Source organism: the organism of the source record quoted next, unplaced genomic scaffold (genome assembly GCF_019419815.1).
Source record: "Pyrus x bretschneideri cultivar Hongxiangsu unplaced genomic scaffold, Pyrus_bretschneideri_v1 Contig10, whole genome shotgun sequence".
In the NCBI taxonomy this organism is placed as follows: Eukaryota; Viridiplantae; Streptophyta; class Magnoliopsida; order Rosales; family Rosaceae; genus Pyrus; species Pyrus x bretschneideri.
Window position 1 is genome coordinate 3595356 of NW_025999391.1, and position 16882 is coordinate 3612237.

Here is a 16882-nt window from a genome sequence, read left to right on the forward strand (position 1 = left end):
AACTGTTGAAGAGGATTACATCTACGAGGTTGAGGTATTAAAACCAGATGACGCTCTTCAGCTCTTCTGTTCGCGTGCTTTCAAGAATAACAGTACTCATACAACAGATTATAAGGAGTCGGCAGAAAATGTTGTGCAATATGCCAAAGGCGTTCCTCTAGCTCTTACAGTTCTGGGGTCATTGTTCTTCAATTGCAAGAGCAAAGGAGACTGGGAAGGTGAATTCAACAAACTGAAACAATATCCCAGTGAAAGTATCCAGAAAGTGTTGAGAATAAGTTATGATAAATTGGGAGACCATGAGAAGGAGATATTTCTGGATATAGCATGTTTTTTTAGAGGGTGGGATGTGGATGAGGTAAAACGAATGTTAAATGTTCGTGGATTGTTTGCGGAATCCGGCATTAGAATTCTCAGTAATATGTCTCTCATATCAATTGATTCAGAAGAGGAATCCATAGAGATACACGATTTGCTACAAGAAATGGGAAGGACAATTGTTCAGGAACAATGTATTAAAGATCCTTGTAAACGGAATAGGTTGTTCAATGATGAGGATGTCTATCGTGTATTGAAGAGTAACATGGTAAGAGCCAAATGCATTCAATTTTTTTTCTTTTCTTTCCTTTAGGAAAAAAAATTGCAAACTTTAGATGATAACAGAACAAAGTAAAACTAATTTATAAGAAAGAAGTTAGATTGTTAAAAGATGAAGTTGATTGAATTTTTATTGTGTTAGGAAGTCTTTGGAATATGAACCAAATATCTTGGATATTTAATAGACTATGACACTTCTACATCGTTACCATCAGAAATACTCTTTTTCCAAATGTTTATGTTCACATTCAAACTTTCTTCTTATTGTCAGGAAACTCCAAATGTTGAAGCCATAGTCCTTAATGGGTTTAACATTGCAAAGCGACCATTGAAATGTGTAGACTTCAAAGTGATGTCTAACCTTATATTGCTAATTGTCAGTTGTGGCTCCACATTCAACGCTTCTCTAGACCTTCCCGATTCTCTTCGTTATCTTAAGTGGTGGGGATATCCACTGGAATCTTTGCCGTCAAATTTTTCTCCGGAAAATCTAGTTGAGCTTCATATGCCATATAGCAGAGTTAAGGAGCTTTGGAAAGAAGCGCAGGTATATTATATTATATGCCTATTTTAATTCTTGTATAAAATCAAGTGTAGAAATTATATTAATTCTTTATATTTCTATTTCATTTGTTGCAGATACTTGTCAACTTGCAAGTTATCGATCTGTCGTACTCTAACTGTCTAACTGAAGTTCCAAATCTCTCTAGGAGTCTAAAACTTGTGGAGATAAATCTCTGGGGCTGTAAAAGTTTGGTTGAAATTCCTTCGTATTTTCAACATCTTGACAAGCTTATTCATCTTGATCTGGGGGTCTGCACGAGTCTCAAGTATCTTCCAAAGATGCCAGGAAGTATTCGATACTTAGATTTACGAGTCACTGGTATAAAGGAGTTGCCTGAATCAGTTTGGTCTAACGAAAATATTTCTTACTTGAATATAAGTGATTGCAGAGACCTTGAGAAACTTCCAAGCAACAGTTGTAAGCTGAAAGCCTCTAATGTTTTTGGTATTGCGAGCTGCACATCTCTTGGCGAGTTTTCTGAGCTTCACCGGGATATAACTAAATTATCATGGGTTGGTTGCAAGAGACTTGTGAGTCTACCGAACTACATTTGTAAGTTGAAATATCTCGAGGAACTCGATCTCTGTTGGTGCTCTAAACTTGAAAACTTCCCGGAGATCTTGGAGCCAATGGAACATTTGAAGTTCTTAAATTTAAGTGGAACAGCGGTTAAAGAGCTACCATCATCAATCGAGTTTTTCCCTGGTCTCAAAATAATTCAACTAAAAGGTTGCTATAGGCTGTCAAGTATCCCAAAGAGCATTTGTAAGTTGAAATATCTCGAGGAACTCGATCTCTGTTGGTGCTTTAAACTTGAAAACTTCCCGGAGATCTTGGAGCCAATGGAACATTTGAAGTTCTTAAATTTAAGTGGAACAGCGGTTAAAGAGCTATACACATCATCAATTGAATTTCTCCCCGCTCTCGAAAATATTGAGCTAGAAGGTTGCAATAAGCTTTCATGTATCTCAAAAAGCATGTTGAAATATGTTAAAAGACCTGATGAGTATGAAACAAGTGAAAGTGATGATCATGGGTTTGAAGCCAGTGAAATTGAAGATTATGCGGACTTATAATCCAACATTCTTAAGCATCGTTATCCAACATTCTCAAGGTGGTGAACAAGTTCCTCGATATGCAATCCTTGACCTCTGTTGAACAAGTCTGCTGGTAATCGCAATTTCCTTCAATTAAGTTAACGTCTTAGGTTTTCCTTGTTTTAAACTGCATTTTAATTAGCAATTGTGTCTGATGCTAAAACTATTTCAATCGTTGGATTGTCATTTACATTTATACTTTGATTTTTCATCACTGGCACCCTTTTTCGGCGTTTCTTTTTTCAAAACATAATCTTTTTCGTGGAATGAAAAAGATGGATGGTTTGGATCGTTGATATCACCTTTGAAAAATTAAGATTTGTGCAAATATTGCTTGAAATTCTATAATATCTAGAGAGTTTATAAACATCGAGCAATATTCATACTAACCTTAAAAATCAAAATGTAATATTAATGATCCAAACCGTTCATCTTTTTCAATTTACTATGAGATCATGTTTTCGAAAAAGAAATTCCAAAAAATGGTTCCCGATGATGAAAAATTAAAGGGTAAACGTAAACGACAATTGGATGGTTAGAGTTTGTCACTAAGGTTTATGGACTATTGTGTCGAGGTTTGGAGTTAATTCCTTTGTAAAAATTGTAGGCCATGTCATTACGAGCGTTTCTATATTTTTTTTGTATTTTTTTTCACACTTGTAAATTAATTATTACTATTTTTTAAATTGTTTTGAAGTCATAGGAAAAACACTATTCACAATGGTTTAGAGGGTTTAAAAAAATACAATGACGGTCTAACCATCGCAAAAGAGTAGAGTATGAAGTCCTGAATGTTGGTATATTTTTTCACATTTTTCTCATTTCTACGTTAATTATAATGAATTTTTATTGATAATCACTCCCCCTAAAATCATTGTTCACGAGGGTCTGGAGAGTTATAAAATTTCAAATGATGATGAAGTAAGCATCAATGCGTAGAGGATGCAACCACGAACGTTGTCATATTTTTTTTTCATATTTTTAACACTTGTAAGCTAATTATTATAAATTTTTAATCGTGCTTTAGTATTTTGTAGGAAAATCAAATTATACGAAGAAAACCATATTGAAAAATGTGAAAAACTATGGTAACGTTCCTTATTGCATTATCTACACTTTGGACATGATTATTTAGTCATTTGGCTTTTAAAACCATAAAAATCCTCGTGAATAGTGTTTTAAGGAAGTTAAAAATGTGGAATAATTCATAATAATTATTTTTCGAGTGCAAAAAATGTGAAAAAAAAAAATATGACAACGCTTGTGATCACTTCCTCTACACTTTTACCATGGTTATATCATCCTTTGAATTTTTAAAACCATACAAACTCTCGTTAATAATATTTTCCCTTTGAATTAAAATAATAAAAAATTAGTAGAAATTAATTTACAAGTGTGAAAAATGTAAAAAAAAAAAAAAAACATTTATAAACGCTCGTAATAACAAGGCCTACGAATTTCGTGAAAGATTCAACTCCAAAATTTTGTGAACAGTATTTTTAAAGGGAGTTAAATTTTTTTTATAATTCAGTTAGTGCTTATATCTTTACTTTTTATAAACTTTCATAACGAATCATATGTAGTCATAAACTTTGATAATATGTATAAAAAAATGTTTCTATTGCTTTACAACAAACATTTAATAAGGAAAACACATTTCACAAGTACAATTTTCCATCTTTAGTTATCTCCTTTACTTTATTTCACAGAACTATGGTAGTGCCATCATGAAAAACCCCAAATTTCTTGTTACCAAGAAAAGCATTCAAATTAATCCTACAATTCTGAAACTACCACCTATATCTGCACTCTTAGTCCACAATAGAGACCCCTCAAGCTGCACCTGTAAGATGAAACAAAGCGAAAGATATTAATTCAAAAAGAAAAGGTTTCCCAACTCGCTATACTCCAAAAACATAACATATAATATTAAACCGCACAAATCACCAAGGTTGAAAAAAAAAAATCACCAAGAAAATAATTGGTCTCAATACATGCAATGGCAGTCAAGGGGACAATAATATAAAATCTAAACACAACTTGTCAACAAATCTTCATAAGCCTACATTCTATGAATGATCATACCATTATGTTACCATTTGTGGCAGCCAAAAATTACTTCTCCACTAAACAAGTCACCAGCATGCTAAACATGGAGAGTGGGGGTAAAGTAAAGGAGCATGATCAAATACATACATGAATGTGGAACATGGAGAAATATAAGGAAAGTGAGGCTTGGAGCCTAGGACTTGAATGGCTATATAGGGCCAAACAACTCCACCAGCATGGGGGTAGAGGGAAGTATCAGATAGCTTTACAATGTATTGCAATTATTTTGAACAAAGATTGACTTGAGCGCCGGAATGTTTTTTTGCAGGTTCCATCCTCCCTCATTGATGGCAAACAAAGATGGTGTCATGGGCTTCTGATCACAGTTACAGGATTTACTTGTTGGAAGATTGGAGGATCCGAAATTTTCCAATCCAACAGTTGGCGCCATCTGTGGGAAACTTACAAAAAGCTGTCTTGAGAAGCCATGGAACCGTCCAAGAATAGAGAAGAATTCCTATACTCCTACTTTTCAGTTTCACGAATTAAATGAGAATCGTTGCAGTGGCTTCTTATGATTGCAATTCTTCCTGCCATAATTCTAAAGAATTGTCACAATCCTTTGTCACATTGGAATTTCATTTGGAAAAAAAGCTTCCACAGTTTCAAGTTTTTTTAGGCGTATCATCGTACGTGTAGCTTTCACAATTTCAAGTTTTTTTGTTGTGATGCTGCAAGAGGCTTCTACCGTCTGCTTTGACTCCTCTACCGAAACCACTTGCCATGCAAAACATGGACAGCAAAAAGAGCAGTCTGACGTCCAAGAACTCTAGGCTCGAAGTGCCCATTTTTTCAGAACGAAGCGATTGATCTTCTCTTTCACTCGAACTATGCTAGTTTGCAGTTGTGAGTTGTGAGTGTGAGTGTTTGTGGGGGAAAACTTCCGAAGCAATTGAAAAAGGGCGGGATTTTGGATGAAGAGTAACTTTTGTTAACTCCCTCCCTCTCCCACTACATCACTAGTCAACCGTTTGATTGGCCCATTAACCCATCAAACGGTTACCTTAAATCAAGATGCGCTTGTCTTCCCATCCATCCATGCTTAGGTGCCTCCTTGTTATTGTTCCCTATACTTTCTCCTTAACATGCGACTGTAACACCCACTACCTCTTTTAAAAACGGTACAACCAAACTGAAGTGGACAACCTGCAAATTATCTCGGGGAGAACAAGGAACGTGGGTATGCTATGGATTTAGTTGGTTTTTCCCTATTTTCTAGGGTTTTTTTTTGTCTGCAGCCAAATACAGTCCTATGGATTCGCATAGACGAGACTTGTAAGACACAATATGTTGTTAATCCAATTTAATAATTTCTGTTCCTGCAATTATACGTTCACGAAACACAAGTTAGAGCATAGCACATTACCATTGAGCAATCTCATCGTGACCAAGCAACCGAACGCGTTTACTCTACGAGGTCCATACGCGACACAAACTTCATATGAATCCTAAAACGCTATTGCACTCAGTTCTGTGCCACACAAGAATGAACTTTTACCAAAATGATAAAATCTCTTGTTCAAATCGAGACATTTACCAAGTATAAACAAAATCACACAACCAAGATTGAGATCAAAATGGATTGAAACAATGTTTGCGAACACAATTTTGATTAAAATGATTGTCTTAAACCACCTTAATAAGAAACAATGGAGGTTGCAGCATGTTACAACAAATTATAGAGGAATTAATTAAACAATCATGCAGCTCATTCGGTATGGAGATGAGGGTTTTGAGTTTAAGAAGCAATCATAACAACGCTAACTTGTTGCAATAGGATGTCAGGATGCACAGGATTGGAGCATTCATACAAAGAATGAAGTTTGCAAAATTAAGCAAGTAAAAAGATCAGATGTAATCGAGGCTATACGCTTCTTTGTTTTTTTTTTATCCCACCCTTCAAATGCCTCATTTCCTTGCCTTTACAAACCTGAGACACCGATACTTTTCAGCACTGACAGTGATTTCAAGTGCTCCGTCTTGATTATCTTGATTCGATGCAGTTCCCATTAGAAAGCTTTTCTCCTTTTCGAGGTTTTCTTTCTCTATTTCCAGCCTTGCTTCTTGTCTGGCTATCTCTGCCTGCAACAAAACAATGTTCGATTAGGCTAAAACACAAAATAATGGTGCATCACCTTAAATTAAATGTCCAAAATTTAGTAAATGTAAGCACGTATTTTTCTAAAAACTAGTTATTACGAGGATCATTGCTCATGACACGAATAGGTTATAGGTCTCTGCTGAATTTCCTAAGAACACGTGTAGATTAGAAATAAACATACAACACTCTAAGAGGTTAATTTGTCACTTGTGCTCAAAAAGACAATTCCAAATCTTTAGGCAATCTCCAATAGTGTAGGACTACATTCTTGGCATTCCATGATTTTGTAGTGTTTGTTCTTATTTTTTCTAGAAATTATAAAATATGAAGACAATATCAAATGAACTAACATGTACTAATATAGTATATACTGAAAAATGAGGGTTGTTATTTTCGTTATATACTTGTATTTTTGATGAGATTAAAGAAAAGATGAGAAAACATAAAGTTTTAAAAATTCGTCCCAAGTAAATGGTTTGTATCATTGTGGGAGGCTTGGAGCACGGTGAAAGCGTGAGGAGAGCATAATGAAATAATAAAGAAACGCGTGGTGAAAACGTGAGGAAAGTGGTATGCGATAATAAAGAAACGCACTTGGAGTTGGAGGTAGCGGTTGGTCACTTTTCCTGGTGCCCAACCAAGCCCCTCAAGTCGTGAACGAGAAGCTCTCTCTCTCTCTCTCTCTCTCTCTCTCTCTCTCTCTCTCTCTCTCTCCCCCTCTCTCTTTCAAAACACTACGTACTTTGATAGCTGAGAGAGCTCCGACGGAGGGAAATGAGCTGTCATTTTCCACGATACATAGTGGAGAAAACACAATGATGACTAACAATAGAAAAACATTAATTTAACAATAATATGAGCATGGGGGTACATGGGACGATGCTGCTTCTCTTCACTGGTTTACTAGTACAATAATATGCAAATTTTTTAACATACCTTAATTTGCTTTTGTTTACTACAAGTGTATCTCATTGTGATAGAATTGTGATCCAAAACTGACGCATTCCATAGACAAGGACAGGCCTGATATACACCCTATCATCTTTAATTTGCCATTTGTTTTCGCATGTACACACATTATGAATGCATTTAATTGTTCTGATATTTGTATCATAATTCTAGATTATTTTGTTCGAAAATGATTTTTCAACACAATTGTTTGGTCAGAACAACATCATCACAAAAAACATATGTCGTCTTTTGAAAAGTAATTTTGACAATTATATAAGTATTTGCAACCACATTTCCATGTCAAAAATAAAATAACTTTGCCATTTTGAAAATTCATTTATGATGGAAAACTAACTACTAACGACAAGTCTTGTGCGTCGATAATAAAGTATTTTCGATGGCTAGTCTGAAAAAAAGTATTTCCAATGAGACAATTTCCAACGCCCATCAAAGACTTTTTCCCGTTAGAAATAAGTATTTGTGATTGCAAAATGTCTCTTCCCACAACATTTGACCCTCACTAATGACAGTTCGTTTTGCAATGGTTTAACGAAAGGTAGAATCAAGGTGAAATAGTTCACATGTCGCTAGGGTGCGACACTGTTCGAACATTATGCCGGGGATTCAAAGGTTGAGATCGCATATCACATTAGCAGAAAAGATGAAAAGGTGCTCCTGTTCTGTCTAGGTAGCTTGGGATAGATTGTAAACACGCGAGCAAAGTCACCTCCGTTGGACGTTGGAAGAAAGAAGCTAATAGAGTAACAAAAGATCCCAAAAGAGGCGAATTGCCAAAAAGTTTATCAAATCCGATCCTTGCATCATCTAATCTCGATTAGGTTAACTCTTAAATTTAGGCACTAAGCATCGGATAAGCCAATTGACACTCTCGTCCTTACCACAATTTTTTTTTTCTCATTGTTGACCACCAGAGACTATTTATGCTCTCAAAATCTTGAAATGGAGTTAGATAGGTTTTAGGAAAGACGTCCGAGGCCTCATCGTCTTTGTCCTCGTTTTCCTTGACCATCCCTTTTGGAGGTAAAAATTTGATGGGGTTAGTAGTCTTTGTGATAGCCATCGCTGTTAGATCCCACATCGCCCAGTACATGCCCACCTCCATTAGCACGAGGCCTTTTGGAAGCTCACTGGCTTTGGGTTCTGCAGGAACTCCGTAGTTAAGCGAGTATGGGCAAGAGCAATCCCAAGATGGGTGACCCATTGGGAAGTTTCTTGTGAGTTCCCAGAAACCAAACCATAAGGACGTGGTTGGGGCCCAAAGCGAGCAATATCGTGTTACGGCGGCATCGAGCTCGGGTTGAGATGTGACAATCGCTATTAATTTCTAGCCGTCAATATTGATTTCCACTTCTCGGCATGTGTTGCTGGATTGGCGTGATGGCAACGAGAGGGTCCTATGCCAGTTCTGCGCTTGAAAGCACAATTTTCTAATTTTTAGATGTCTGATTTTCAATGTTTTTCTTATCCTTGTTTTCTTCTTGACAGTGCGAGTTTCAATAGTTATAAAATTTGTAGTTTTTGCACTAGGTCTCACAGGGCATGCCAAAATGTTGATCATATAAACTACTAGGCCTACATGGTATGCAAGCCAAGTAACTACCATGCTAACTACATCCTTCTTGTGAATGTGGGCGTGCTAGCTCACGACCAAGCTCGGTTGGCCGAGTAAAATAGATATGGTGGTTGTTTCGAATGCGCTATTGACTTTTGCACTTGAGCAACTGTGGCCGAGGAAGGAACACCTCTCAGCCTAGGCTTCTAAAACCTGAAGACAAGGTTGCTTAATTCACTGCAAAGTTTAGGATCTTCTGCTCTAGTTCAGCTGCTTCAACTATAGTCTATATTTGTACAAATATAAATGCGCCGAATTGGTATCAGGCTGTACGAGCAAGGACACTAAAATTAAAGAAAACATGAGAAAGCGGCTGGTGATGAGGGGGATACAGTGCTCCAGTGTCTCGTTAGAAAAGTCGTTGGGGATTAAGGATATTCAATGTGAAGTGGGTTTCGCCCAAAACACAGGAGTTCAAATGGGAAGGGTGAAAGAGAGAGAGAGAGAGAGAGAGAGAGAGAGAGAGAGAGAGAGAGAGAGGAGGAGGAGGAGGAGGAGGAGGAGGTGGAGGAGGAGGAGGAGAGGGATGGTTGAGGTGCGATGGTGGTGATCTTGTTCTTCACGTTCCATATTTATTTTTATTTTTATATTTTATTTTTAGTGTTGTTAGGTGAGTTAACAAAGTTTAAAGGGAAGTTAGTGGTAAACAAGTGTCAAAATATGAGAGAGGCCCAAGAAAGTTTTGAATGTAGAATATTTGAACTCGAAAAATAGATGTGTAATAATATATGAGAATTCTCCTCGAATTTTTTTTGTAATGATTCTGGAAATTCTCAAAAAGAAAGGGTCGCGCTTGGAAGTAGGTTTGGTCACTTCTCTCTCTAAACACTAGTGTTTGTACCCGACCCCACCATCCCCCACTCTTTCAATTTTTAATCCAAAAATTTGGAACTCACCCCACCCCACCGCACCACTATCTCAATCCCTCCCACTTTTTCTTTTATTTAGCCGTGTCTAAGTGCGCAGAGGGAGGTCCCATCCCATTTGTCCCTTTTATGACCATTTACCATTGTCCTCCACTAGCACTAGAAAACTTCCTCAATCAGGAGGAAATTCCACCTCTCTCTTTTAAGTCCTCCACTAGGGATATATTTATAACCTTTCTTCCGTTTGAATGCAGATTGTTTCTGCGCTGAAAGTGTGCGCAATTTCGTCTTTATATTTTTTTATGTTTTGTATTGTTTAACTCTGATGATTTTCTTGGAACATGCGTACATTTTATTGAAAGATGCTTTACAGAAAATGCTTTTGGACAAACTTTTCTTTTAATTAAGCATATTTAGAAGAAAATTTTAAAGCAGCAGCATTATCAATTATAAAGTATTTTTAAGTATGTGAAAGTGACTAATCCTTGTTTCTCCAAATTTTCAATTTTTGTCTTAAACTACCTTCAGGAAACAATGTAGGTTGCAGCATGTTACTACAAATTATAGAGGAATTAGTTAAACAATCATGCAGCTCATCGGATGTGGGGATCGGGGTTTTGAGGCTAAGAAGCAATCATAACAACGCTAACTTGTTGCAATGGGATGCCAGGATATACACAATTGGAGCATTCATACAAATAATGAAGTTTGCAAAATTAAGCAAGTAGAAGATCAGATGTAATCGAGGCTATCCGCTTCTTTTTTTTTTTTTGCCTTTGTTTTTATCCCACCCTTCAAATGCCTCATTTCTTTGCCATTGCAAACCTGAGACACTGATACTTTTCACCGCTGACAGTGATTTCAAGTGCTCCGTCTTGGTTATCTTGATTCGATGCAGTTCCCATCAGAAAGCTTTTCTCCTTTTCGGGGTTTTCTTTCTCTATTTTCAGCCTTGCTTCTTGTCTGGCTATCTCTGCCTGCAACAAAACAATGTTTGATTAGGCTAAAACACAAAATAATGGTGCATCACCTTAAATTAAATGTCCAAAATTTAGTAAATGTAAGCACGTATTTTTCTAAAAACTAGTTATTACGAGGATCATTGCTCATGACACGAATAGGTTATAGGTCTCTGCTGAATTTCCCAAGAACACGTGTAGATTAGAAATAAACATACAACACGCTAAGAGGTTAATTTGTCACTTGTGCTCAAAAAGACAATTCCAAATCTTTAGGCAATCTCCTATAGTGTAGGACTACATTCTTAGCATTCCATGATTTTGTAGTGTTTGTTCTTATTTTTTCTAGAAATTATAAAATATGAAGACAATATCAAATGAACTAACATGTACTAATATAGTATATACTGAAAATGAGGGTGGTTGTTTTCGTTATATACTTGTATTTTTTATGAGATTAAAGAAAAGATGAGAAAACATAAAGTTTTAAAAATTCGTCCCAAGTAAATGGTTTGTATCATTGTGGGAGGCTTGGAGCACGGTGAAAGCGTGAGGTGAGCAGAATGAAATAATAAAGAAACGCGTGGTGAAAACGTGAGGAAAGCGGTATGCGATAATAAAGAAACGCACTTGGAGGTGGCCGTTGGCCACTTTTCCTGGTGCCCAACCAAGCCCCTCAAGTCGTGAACGGGAAGCTCTCTCTCTCTCTCTCTCTCTCTCCCTCTCTCTTTCAAAACACTACGTACTTTGATAGCTGAGAGAGCTCCGACGGAGGGAAATGAGCTGTCATTTTCCACGATACATAGTGGAGAAAACACAATGATGACTAACAATAGAAAAACATTAATTTAACAATAATATGAGCATGGGGGTACATGGGACGATGCTGCTTCTCTTCCCTGGTTTACTAGTACAATAATATGCAAATTTTTTAACATACCTTAATTTGCTTTTGTTTACTACAAGTGTATCTCATTGTGATAGAATTGTGATCCAAAACTGATGCATTCCATAGACAAGGACAGGCCTGATATACACCCTATCATCTTTAATTTGCCATTTGTTTTCGCATGTACACACATTATGAATGCATTTAATTGTTCTGATATTTGTATCATAATTATAGATTATTTTGTTCGAAAATGATTTTTCAACACAATTGTTTGGTCAGAACAACATCATCGCAAAAAACATATGTCGTCTTTTGAAAAGTAATTTTGACAACTATATAAGTATTTGCAACCACATTTTCATGTCAAAAATAAAATAACTTTGTCATTTTGAAAATTCATTTATGATGAAAAACTAACTATTAACGACAAGTCCTGTGCGTCGATAATAAAGTATTTTCGATGGCTAGTCTGAAAAAAAATATTTCCAATGAGACAATTTCCTACGCCCATCAAGGACTTTTTCCCGTTAGAAATAAGTATTTGTGATTGCAAAATGTCTCTTCCCACAACATTTGACCCTCACTAATGACAGTTCGTTTTGCAATGGTTTAACGAAAGGTAGGATCAAGGTGAAATAGTTCACATGTCGCTAGGGTGCGACACCGTTCGAACATTATGCCGGGGATTCAAAGGTTGAGATCGCATATCACATTAGCAGAAAAGATGAAAAGGTGCTCCTGTTCTGTCTAGGTAGCTTGGGATAGATTGTAAACACGCGAGCAAAGTCACCTCCGTTGGACGTTGGAAGAAAGAAGCTAATAGAGTAACAAAAGATCCCAAAAGAGGCGAATTGCCAAAAAGTTTATCAAATCCGATCCTGGCATCATCTAATCTCGATTAGGTTAACTCTTAAATTTAGGCACTAAGCATCGGATAAGCCAATTGACACTCTCGTCCTTACCACAATTTTTTTTTTCTCATTGTTGACCACCAGAGACTATTTATGCTCTCAAAATCTTGAAATGGAGTTAGATAGGTTTTAGGAAGGACGTCCGAGGCCTCATCGTCTTTGTCCTCGTTTTCCTTGACCATCCCTTCTGGAGGTCAAAAATCGATGGGGTTAGTAGTCTTTGTGATAGCCATCGCTGTTAGATCCCACATCGCCCAGTACATGCCCAGCTCCATTAGCACGTGGCCTTTTGGGAGCTCACTGGCTTTGGGTTCCCTAGGAACTCCGAAGTTAAGCGAGTTTGGGCAAGAGCAATCCCAAGATGGGTGACCCATTGGGAAGTTTCTCGTGAGTTCCCAGAAACCAAACCATAAGGGCGTGGTTGGGGCCCAAAGTGAGCAATATCGTGTTACGGCAACGTCGAGCCCGGGTTGGGATGTGACAATCGCTGTTAATTTCTTGTCCTCAAGATTGATTTCCACTTCTCGGCATGCTGCCGGATTGGCGTGACGGCAACTAGAGGGTCCTATGCCAGTTCTGCGCTTGAAAACCCAATTTTCTGATTTGTAGATGTCTGATTTTCAATGTTTTTCCCATCGTTGTTTTCTTCTTGACAGTGCGAGTTTCAATAGTTATAAAATTTGTAGTTTTTGCACTAGGTCTCATAGGTCATGCCAAAATGTTGACCATAAAAACTACTAGGCCTACATGGTATGCAAGCCGAGTAACTACTATGCTAACTACATCCTTCTTGTGAATGTGGGCGTGCTAACTCACGACCAAGCTCGGTTGGACGAGTAAAATAGATATGGTGGTCGTTTCGAATGCGCTATTGACTTTTGCACTTGAGCAACTGCGCCCGAGGAAGGAACACCTCTCAGCCTAGGCTTCTAAAACCTGAAGACAAGGTTGCTTAATTCACTGCAAAGTTCAGGATCTTCTGCAATAGTTCAACTGCTTCAACTATAGTCTATGTTTGTACAAATATAAATGCGCCGAATTGGTATCAGGTTGTACGAGCAAGGACACTAAAATTAAAGAAAACATGAGAAAGCGGCTGGTGATGCCGGTGATGAGGGGGATACGGTGCTCCAGTGTCTCGTTAGCGAAGTCGTTGGGGATTAAGGATATTCAATGTGAAGTGGGTTTCGCCCAAAACACAGGAGTTCAATTTGGAAGAGAGAGAGAGAGAGAGAGAGAGAGAGAGAGAGAGAGAGAGAGAGAGGAGGAGGAGGAGGAGGAGAGGGATGGTTGCGGTGCGATGGTGGTGATCTGGTTGTTCACGTTCCATATTTATTTTTATTTTTATATTTTATTTTTAGTGTTGTTAGGTGAGTTAACAGAGTTTAAAGGGAAATTAGTGGTAAATAAGTGTCAAAATATGAGAGAAGCCCAAAGTTTTGAACGTAGAATATTTGAACTCGAAAAATAGAGGTGGTAAGCATATATGAGAATTCTCCTCGAATTTTCTGTGTAATGATTCTGGAAATTTTCAAAAAGAAAGGGTCGGAAGTAGGTTTGGTCACTTCTCTCTCTAAACACTAGTGTTTGTACCCGACCCCACAATCCCCCACTCTTTCAATTTTTAATCCAAAAATTTGGAACTCACCCCACCCCACCGCACCACTATCTCAATCCCTCCCACTTTTTCTTTTACTTAGCCGTGTCTAAGTGCGGAGAGGGAGGTCCCATCCCATTTGTCCCTTTTATGACCATTTACCATTGTCCTCCACTAGCACTAGCAAACTTCCTCCATCAGGAGGAAATTCCACCTCTCTCTTTTAAGTCCTCCACTAGGGATATATTTATAACCCTTCTTCCGTTTGAATGCAGATTGTTTCTGCGCTGAAAGTGTGCGCAATTTCGTCTTTATATTTTTTATGTTTTGTATTGTTTAACTCTGATGATTTTCTTGGAACATGCGTACATTTTATTGAAAGATGCTTTACAGAAAATGCTTTTGGACAAACTTTTCTTTTAATTAAGCATATTTAGAAGAAAATTTTGAAGCAGCAGCATTATCAATTATAAAGTATTTTTAAGTATGTGAAAGTGACTAATCCTTGTTTCTCCAAATTTTCAATTTTTGTCCTCCATGGAGCGTTTGTAAGTTTGTGCACAGACTACAATTTCAATTTTTCTGTAGTAAACTCTAATCTAGGCTCAGGTGCGACTGTAGTTCAGATTCTCTTTCTGCTATCTGATCCAAGAAATAGAGAGATGGAGTTGATTGGGTTCATTCAAGTTTTCAACGTCATCGTCATCATCATCGGGATTCTGTTCTACATGTGCTGCATGTCTTTTAACATTTTCATTAGTTTTCTTTTAACTGTTAAGATTCGTTTTGTTTGAATTGATTATAATATGGTAGAGAAATTGATAGTTATAACGATTGTGTGATATCTTATGATGAAATCAAACAAAATGAGTTTGTAACTCTAAAGATTGTTCATTAATAATTTAATGAGTTAATTTGTTATTTGTGCTCAGAAATATAGATTCCAAATCTTGTCCATCTCCATTGGTGAACAACTACATTCTCGGCCCTCTACGATTTTGTAGCATGAAATTCACATATTTTCTTTAGGAAATTCTAGAAATGTCCTCAATTAAAACTGCTTGGAAATTGTTTGGAAATTTCTTGAAAGAAATTGGTGACTTACTAATCAAGAAAAATTCAAAACCGTGTGGGCAAAGCAAGTAAAGGGAGGGCCCCATCCTGTGTGCCCCTTTTTATGTTTTTGTAACTGGTCATCTCTTAGTCATAGCTTTTCCAGAAGAGCCTTTGAAACTTTGTGCATCTAGTAAAAAACCATTTCAAGTAAAATCTGAACTAGTCTCCCTCTCCCCCTCTCTTTTCTGGTTCTTTAGATCCTCCTTAATTCTGAACTACTCTCTCTCTCTCTCTCTCTCGCATTATTCAAAAACCATTTCAAGATACATCTCTGTTTCTGTAGAAGTTTGCTTGAAATTCCATCGTATTTTCAACATCTTGACAAGCTTACTCACCTTAATCTTGCAGGCTGCACAAGTCTCAAGTACCTTCCAGAGATGCCAGGAAATATTCAATACTTAGATTTAAAAAGCAGTGGTATAAAGAAGTTGCCTGAATCAGTTTGGTCTAACGAAAATATTTCTTACTTGAATATAAGTTATTGCAGAGACCTTGAGAAACTTCCAAGCAACAGTTGTAAGCTGAAAGCCTCTGGTAGTTTTAATCTATACGGCTGCACATCTCTTGGCGAGTTTTTTGAGCTTCCCCGGGATATAACTAAATTATCATTGGCTGGTTGCGAGAGGCTTGTGAGTCTATCGAACGACATTTGTAAGTTGAAATATCTCGAGGAACTCGATCTCTCTAGGTGCTCTGAACTTGAAAACTTCCCGGAGATCTTGGAACCAATGGAACATTTGAAGGTCTTAAATTTAAGTGGAACAGCGGTTAAAGAGCTACCATCACCAATCGAGTTTCTCCCTGGTCTCAAAATAATTCAACTAAAAGGTTGCTATAGGCTGTCAAGTATCCCAAAGAGCATTTGTAAGTTGAAATGTCTTGAGGAACTCGATATATCTGCATCCGGTATACGAAACTTCCCTGAGATCTTGGAGCCAATGGATAATTTGAAGTCCTTAAATATAAGCAGAACATCGGTTGAACAGCTATACACATCATCAATTGAATTTCTTCCCGCTCTCGAAAATATTGAGCTAGAAGGTTGCAATATGCTTTCATGTATCTCAAAAAGCATGTTGAAATATGTTAAAAGACCTGATGAGTATGAAAACAAGTGAAAGTGATGATCATGGGTCTGAAGCCAGTGAAATTGAAGATGATGCGGACTTATAATCCGACAATCTTTAAACATTGTTATCCAATAGAATTAGGAAAAACTTTACGGCAAATTTTGTTCTTTGAGAGCTCACTTGTCTGTCCAAGAAATAAGATGAAAAATAGGCAAGGCTTTATACATTACAAAGCGCAAGTTATGGACAAATGTGTAATATCCTATTTGTTATCTTTTAAAACTTGATTTACAAGTCCAGTGGCATCTTGAAATTCGCTTTTATATCATTAGACATTAATTAATACGTGATAGTTCGATGGCTGAACTATAATGAGCAAAAAATATGAATGGCCCGATTGGACTAACACCGGCAAACT

General features: G+C 37.2%; 2 protein-coding genes across 11 annotated transcripts in view; both read left to right on the plus strand.

The window, feature by feature from the left end:
* LOC103926717 (TMV resistance protein N-like) overlaps positions 1-16882 on the plus strand; it is a 45660-nt gene that overhangs the window by 4507 nt on the left and 24271 nt on the right. Inside the window, exon 4 of one of the 9 annotated variants that reach the window (XR_007251351.1) lies at positions 4637-5693. The exons of 7 other annotated variants lie outside the window; for them this stretch is intronic. The gene's annotated coding sequence lies outside the window, so the exon portion shown is untranslated. One more of the 9 variants, XR_007251352.1, reaches the window with a different exon arrangement.
* Positions 630-16763, plus strand: LOC108865505 (probable WRKY transcription factor 19). 2 transcript variants are annotated; one of them, XM_048565933.1, is made up of 3 exons: positions 630-1144; positions 1237-1937; positions 16269-16763. In XM_048565933.1, exons 1-3 carry the CDS (start codon positions 830-832, stop codon positions 16510-16512), a joined length of 1260 nt encoding a protein of 419 aa, XP_048421890.1. In that variant the 5' UTR covers positions 630-829; the 3' UTR covers positions 16513-16763. The 2 variants fall into 2 exon arrangements, with proteins under 2 accessions (XP_048421890.1, XP_048421885.1); XM_048565928.1 differs by lacking the exon at positions 16269-16763 and having other exon boundaries at positions 633-1144; positions 1237-2981.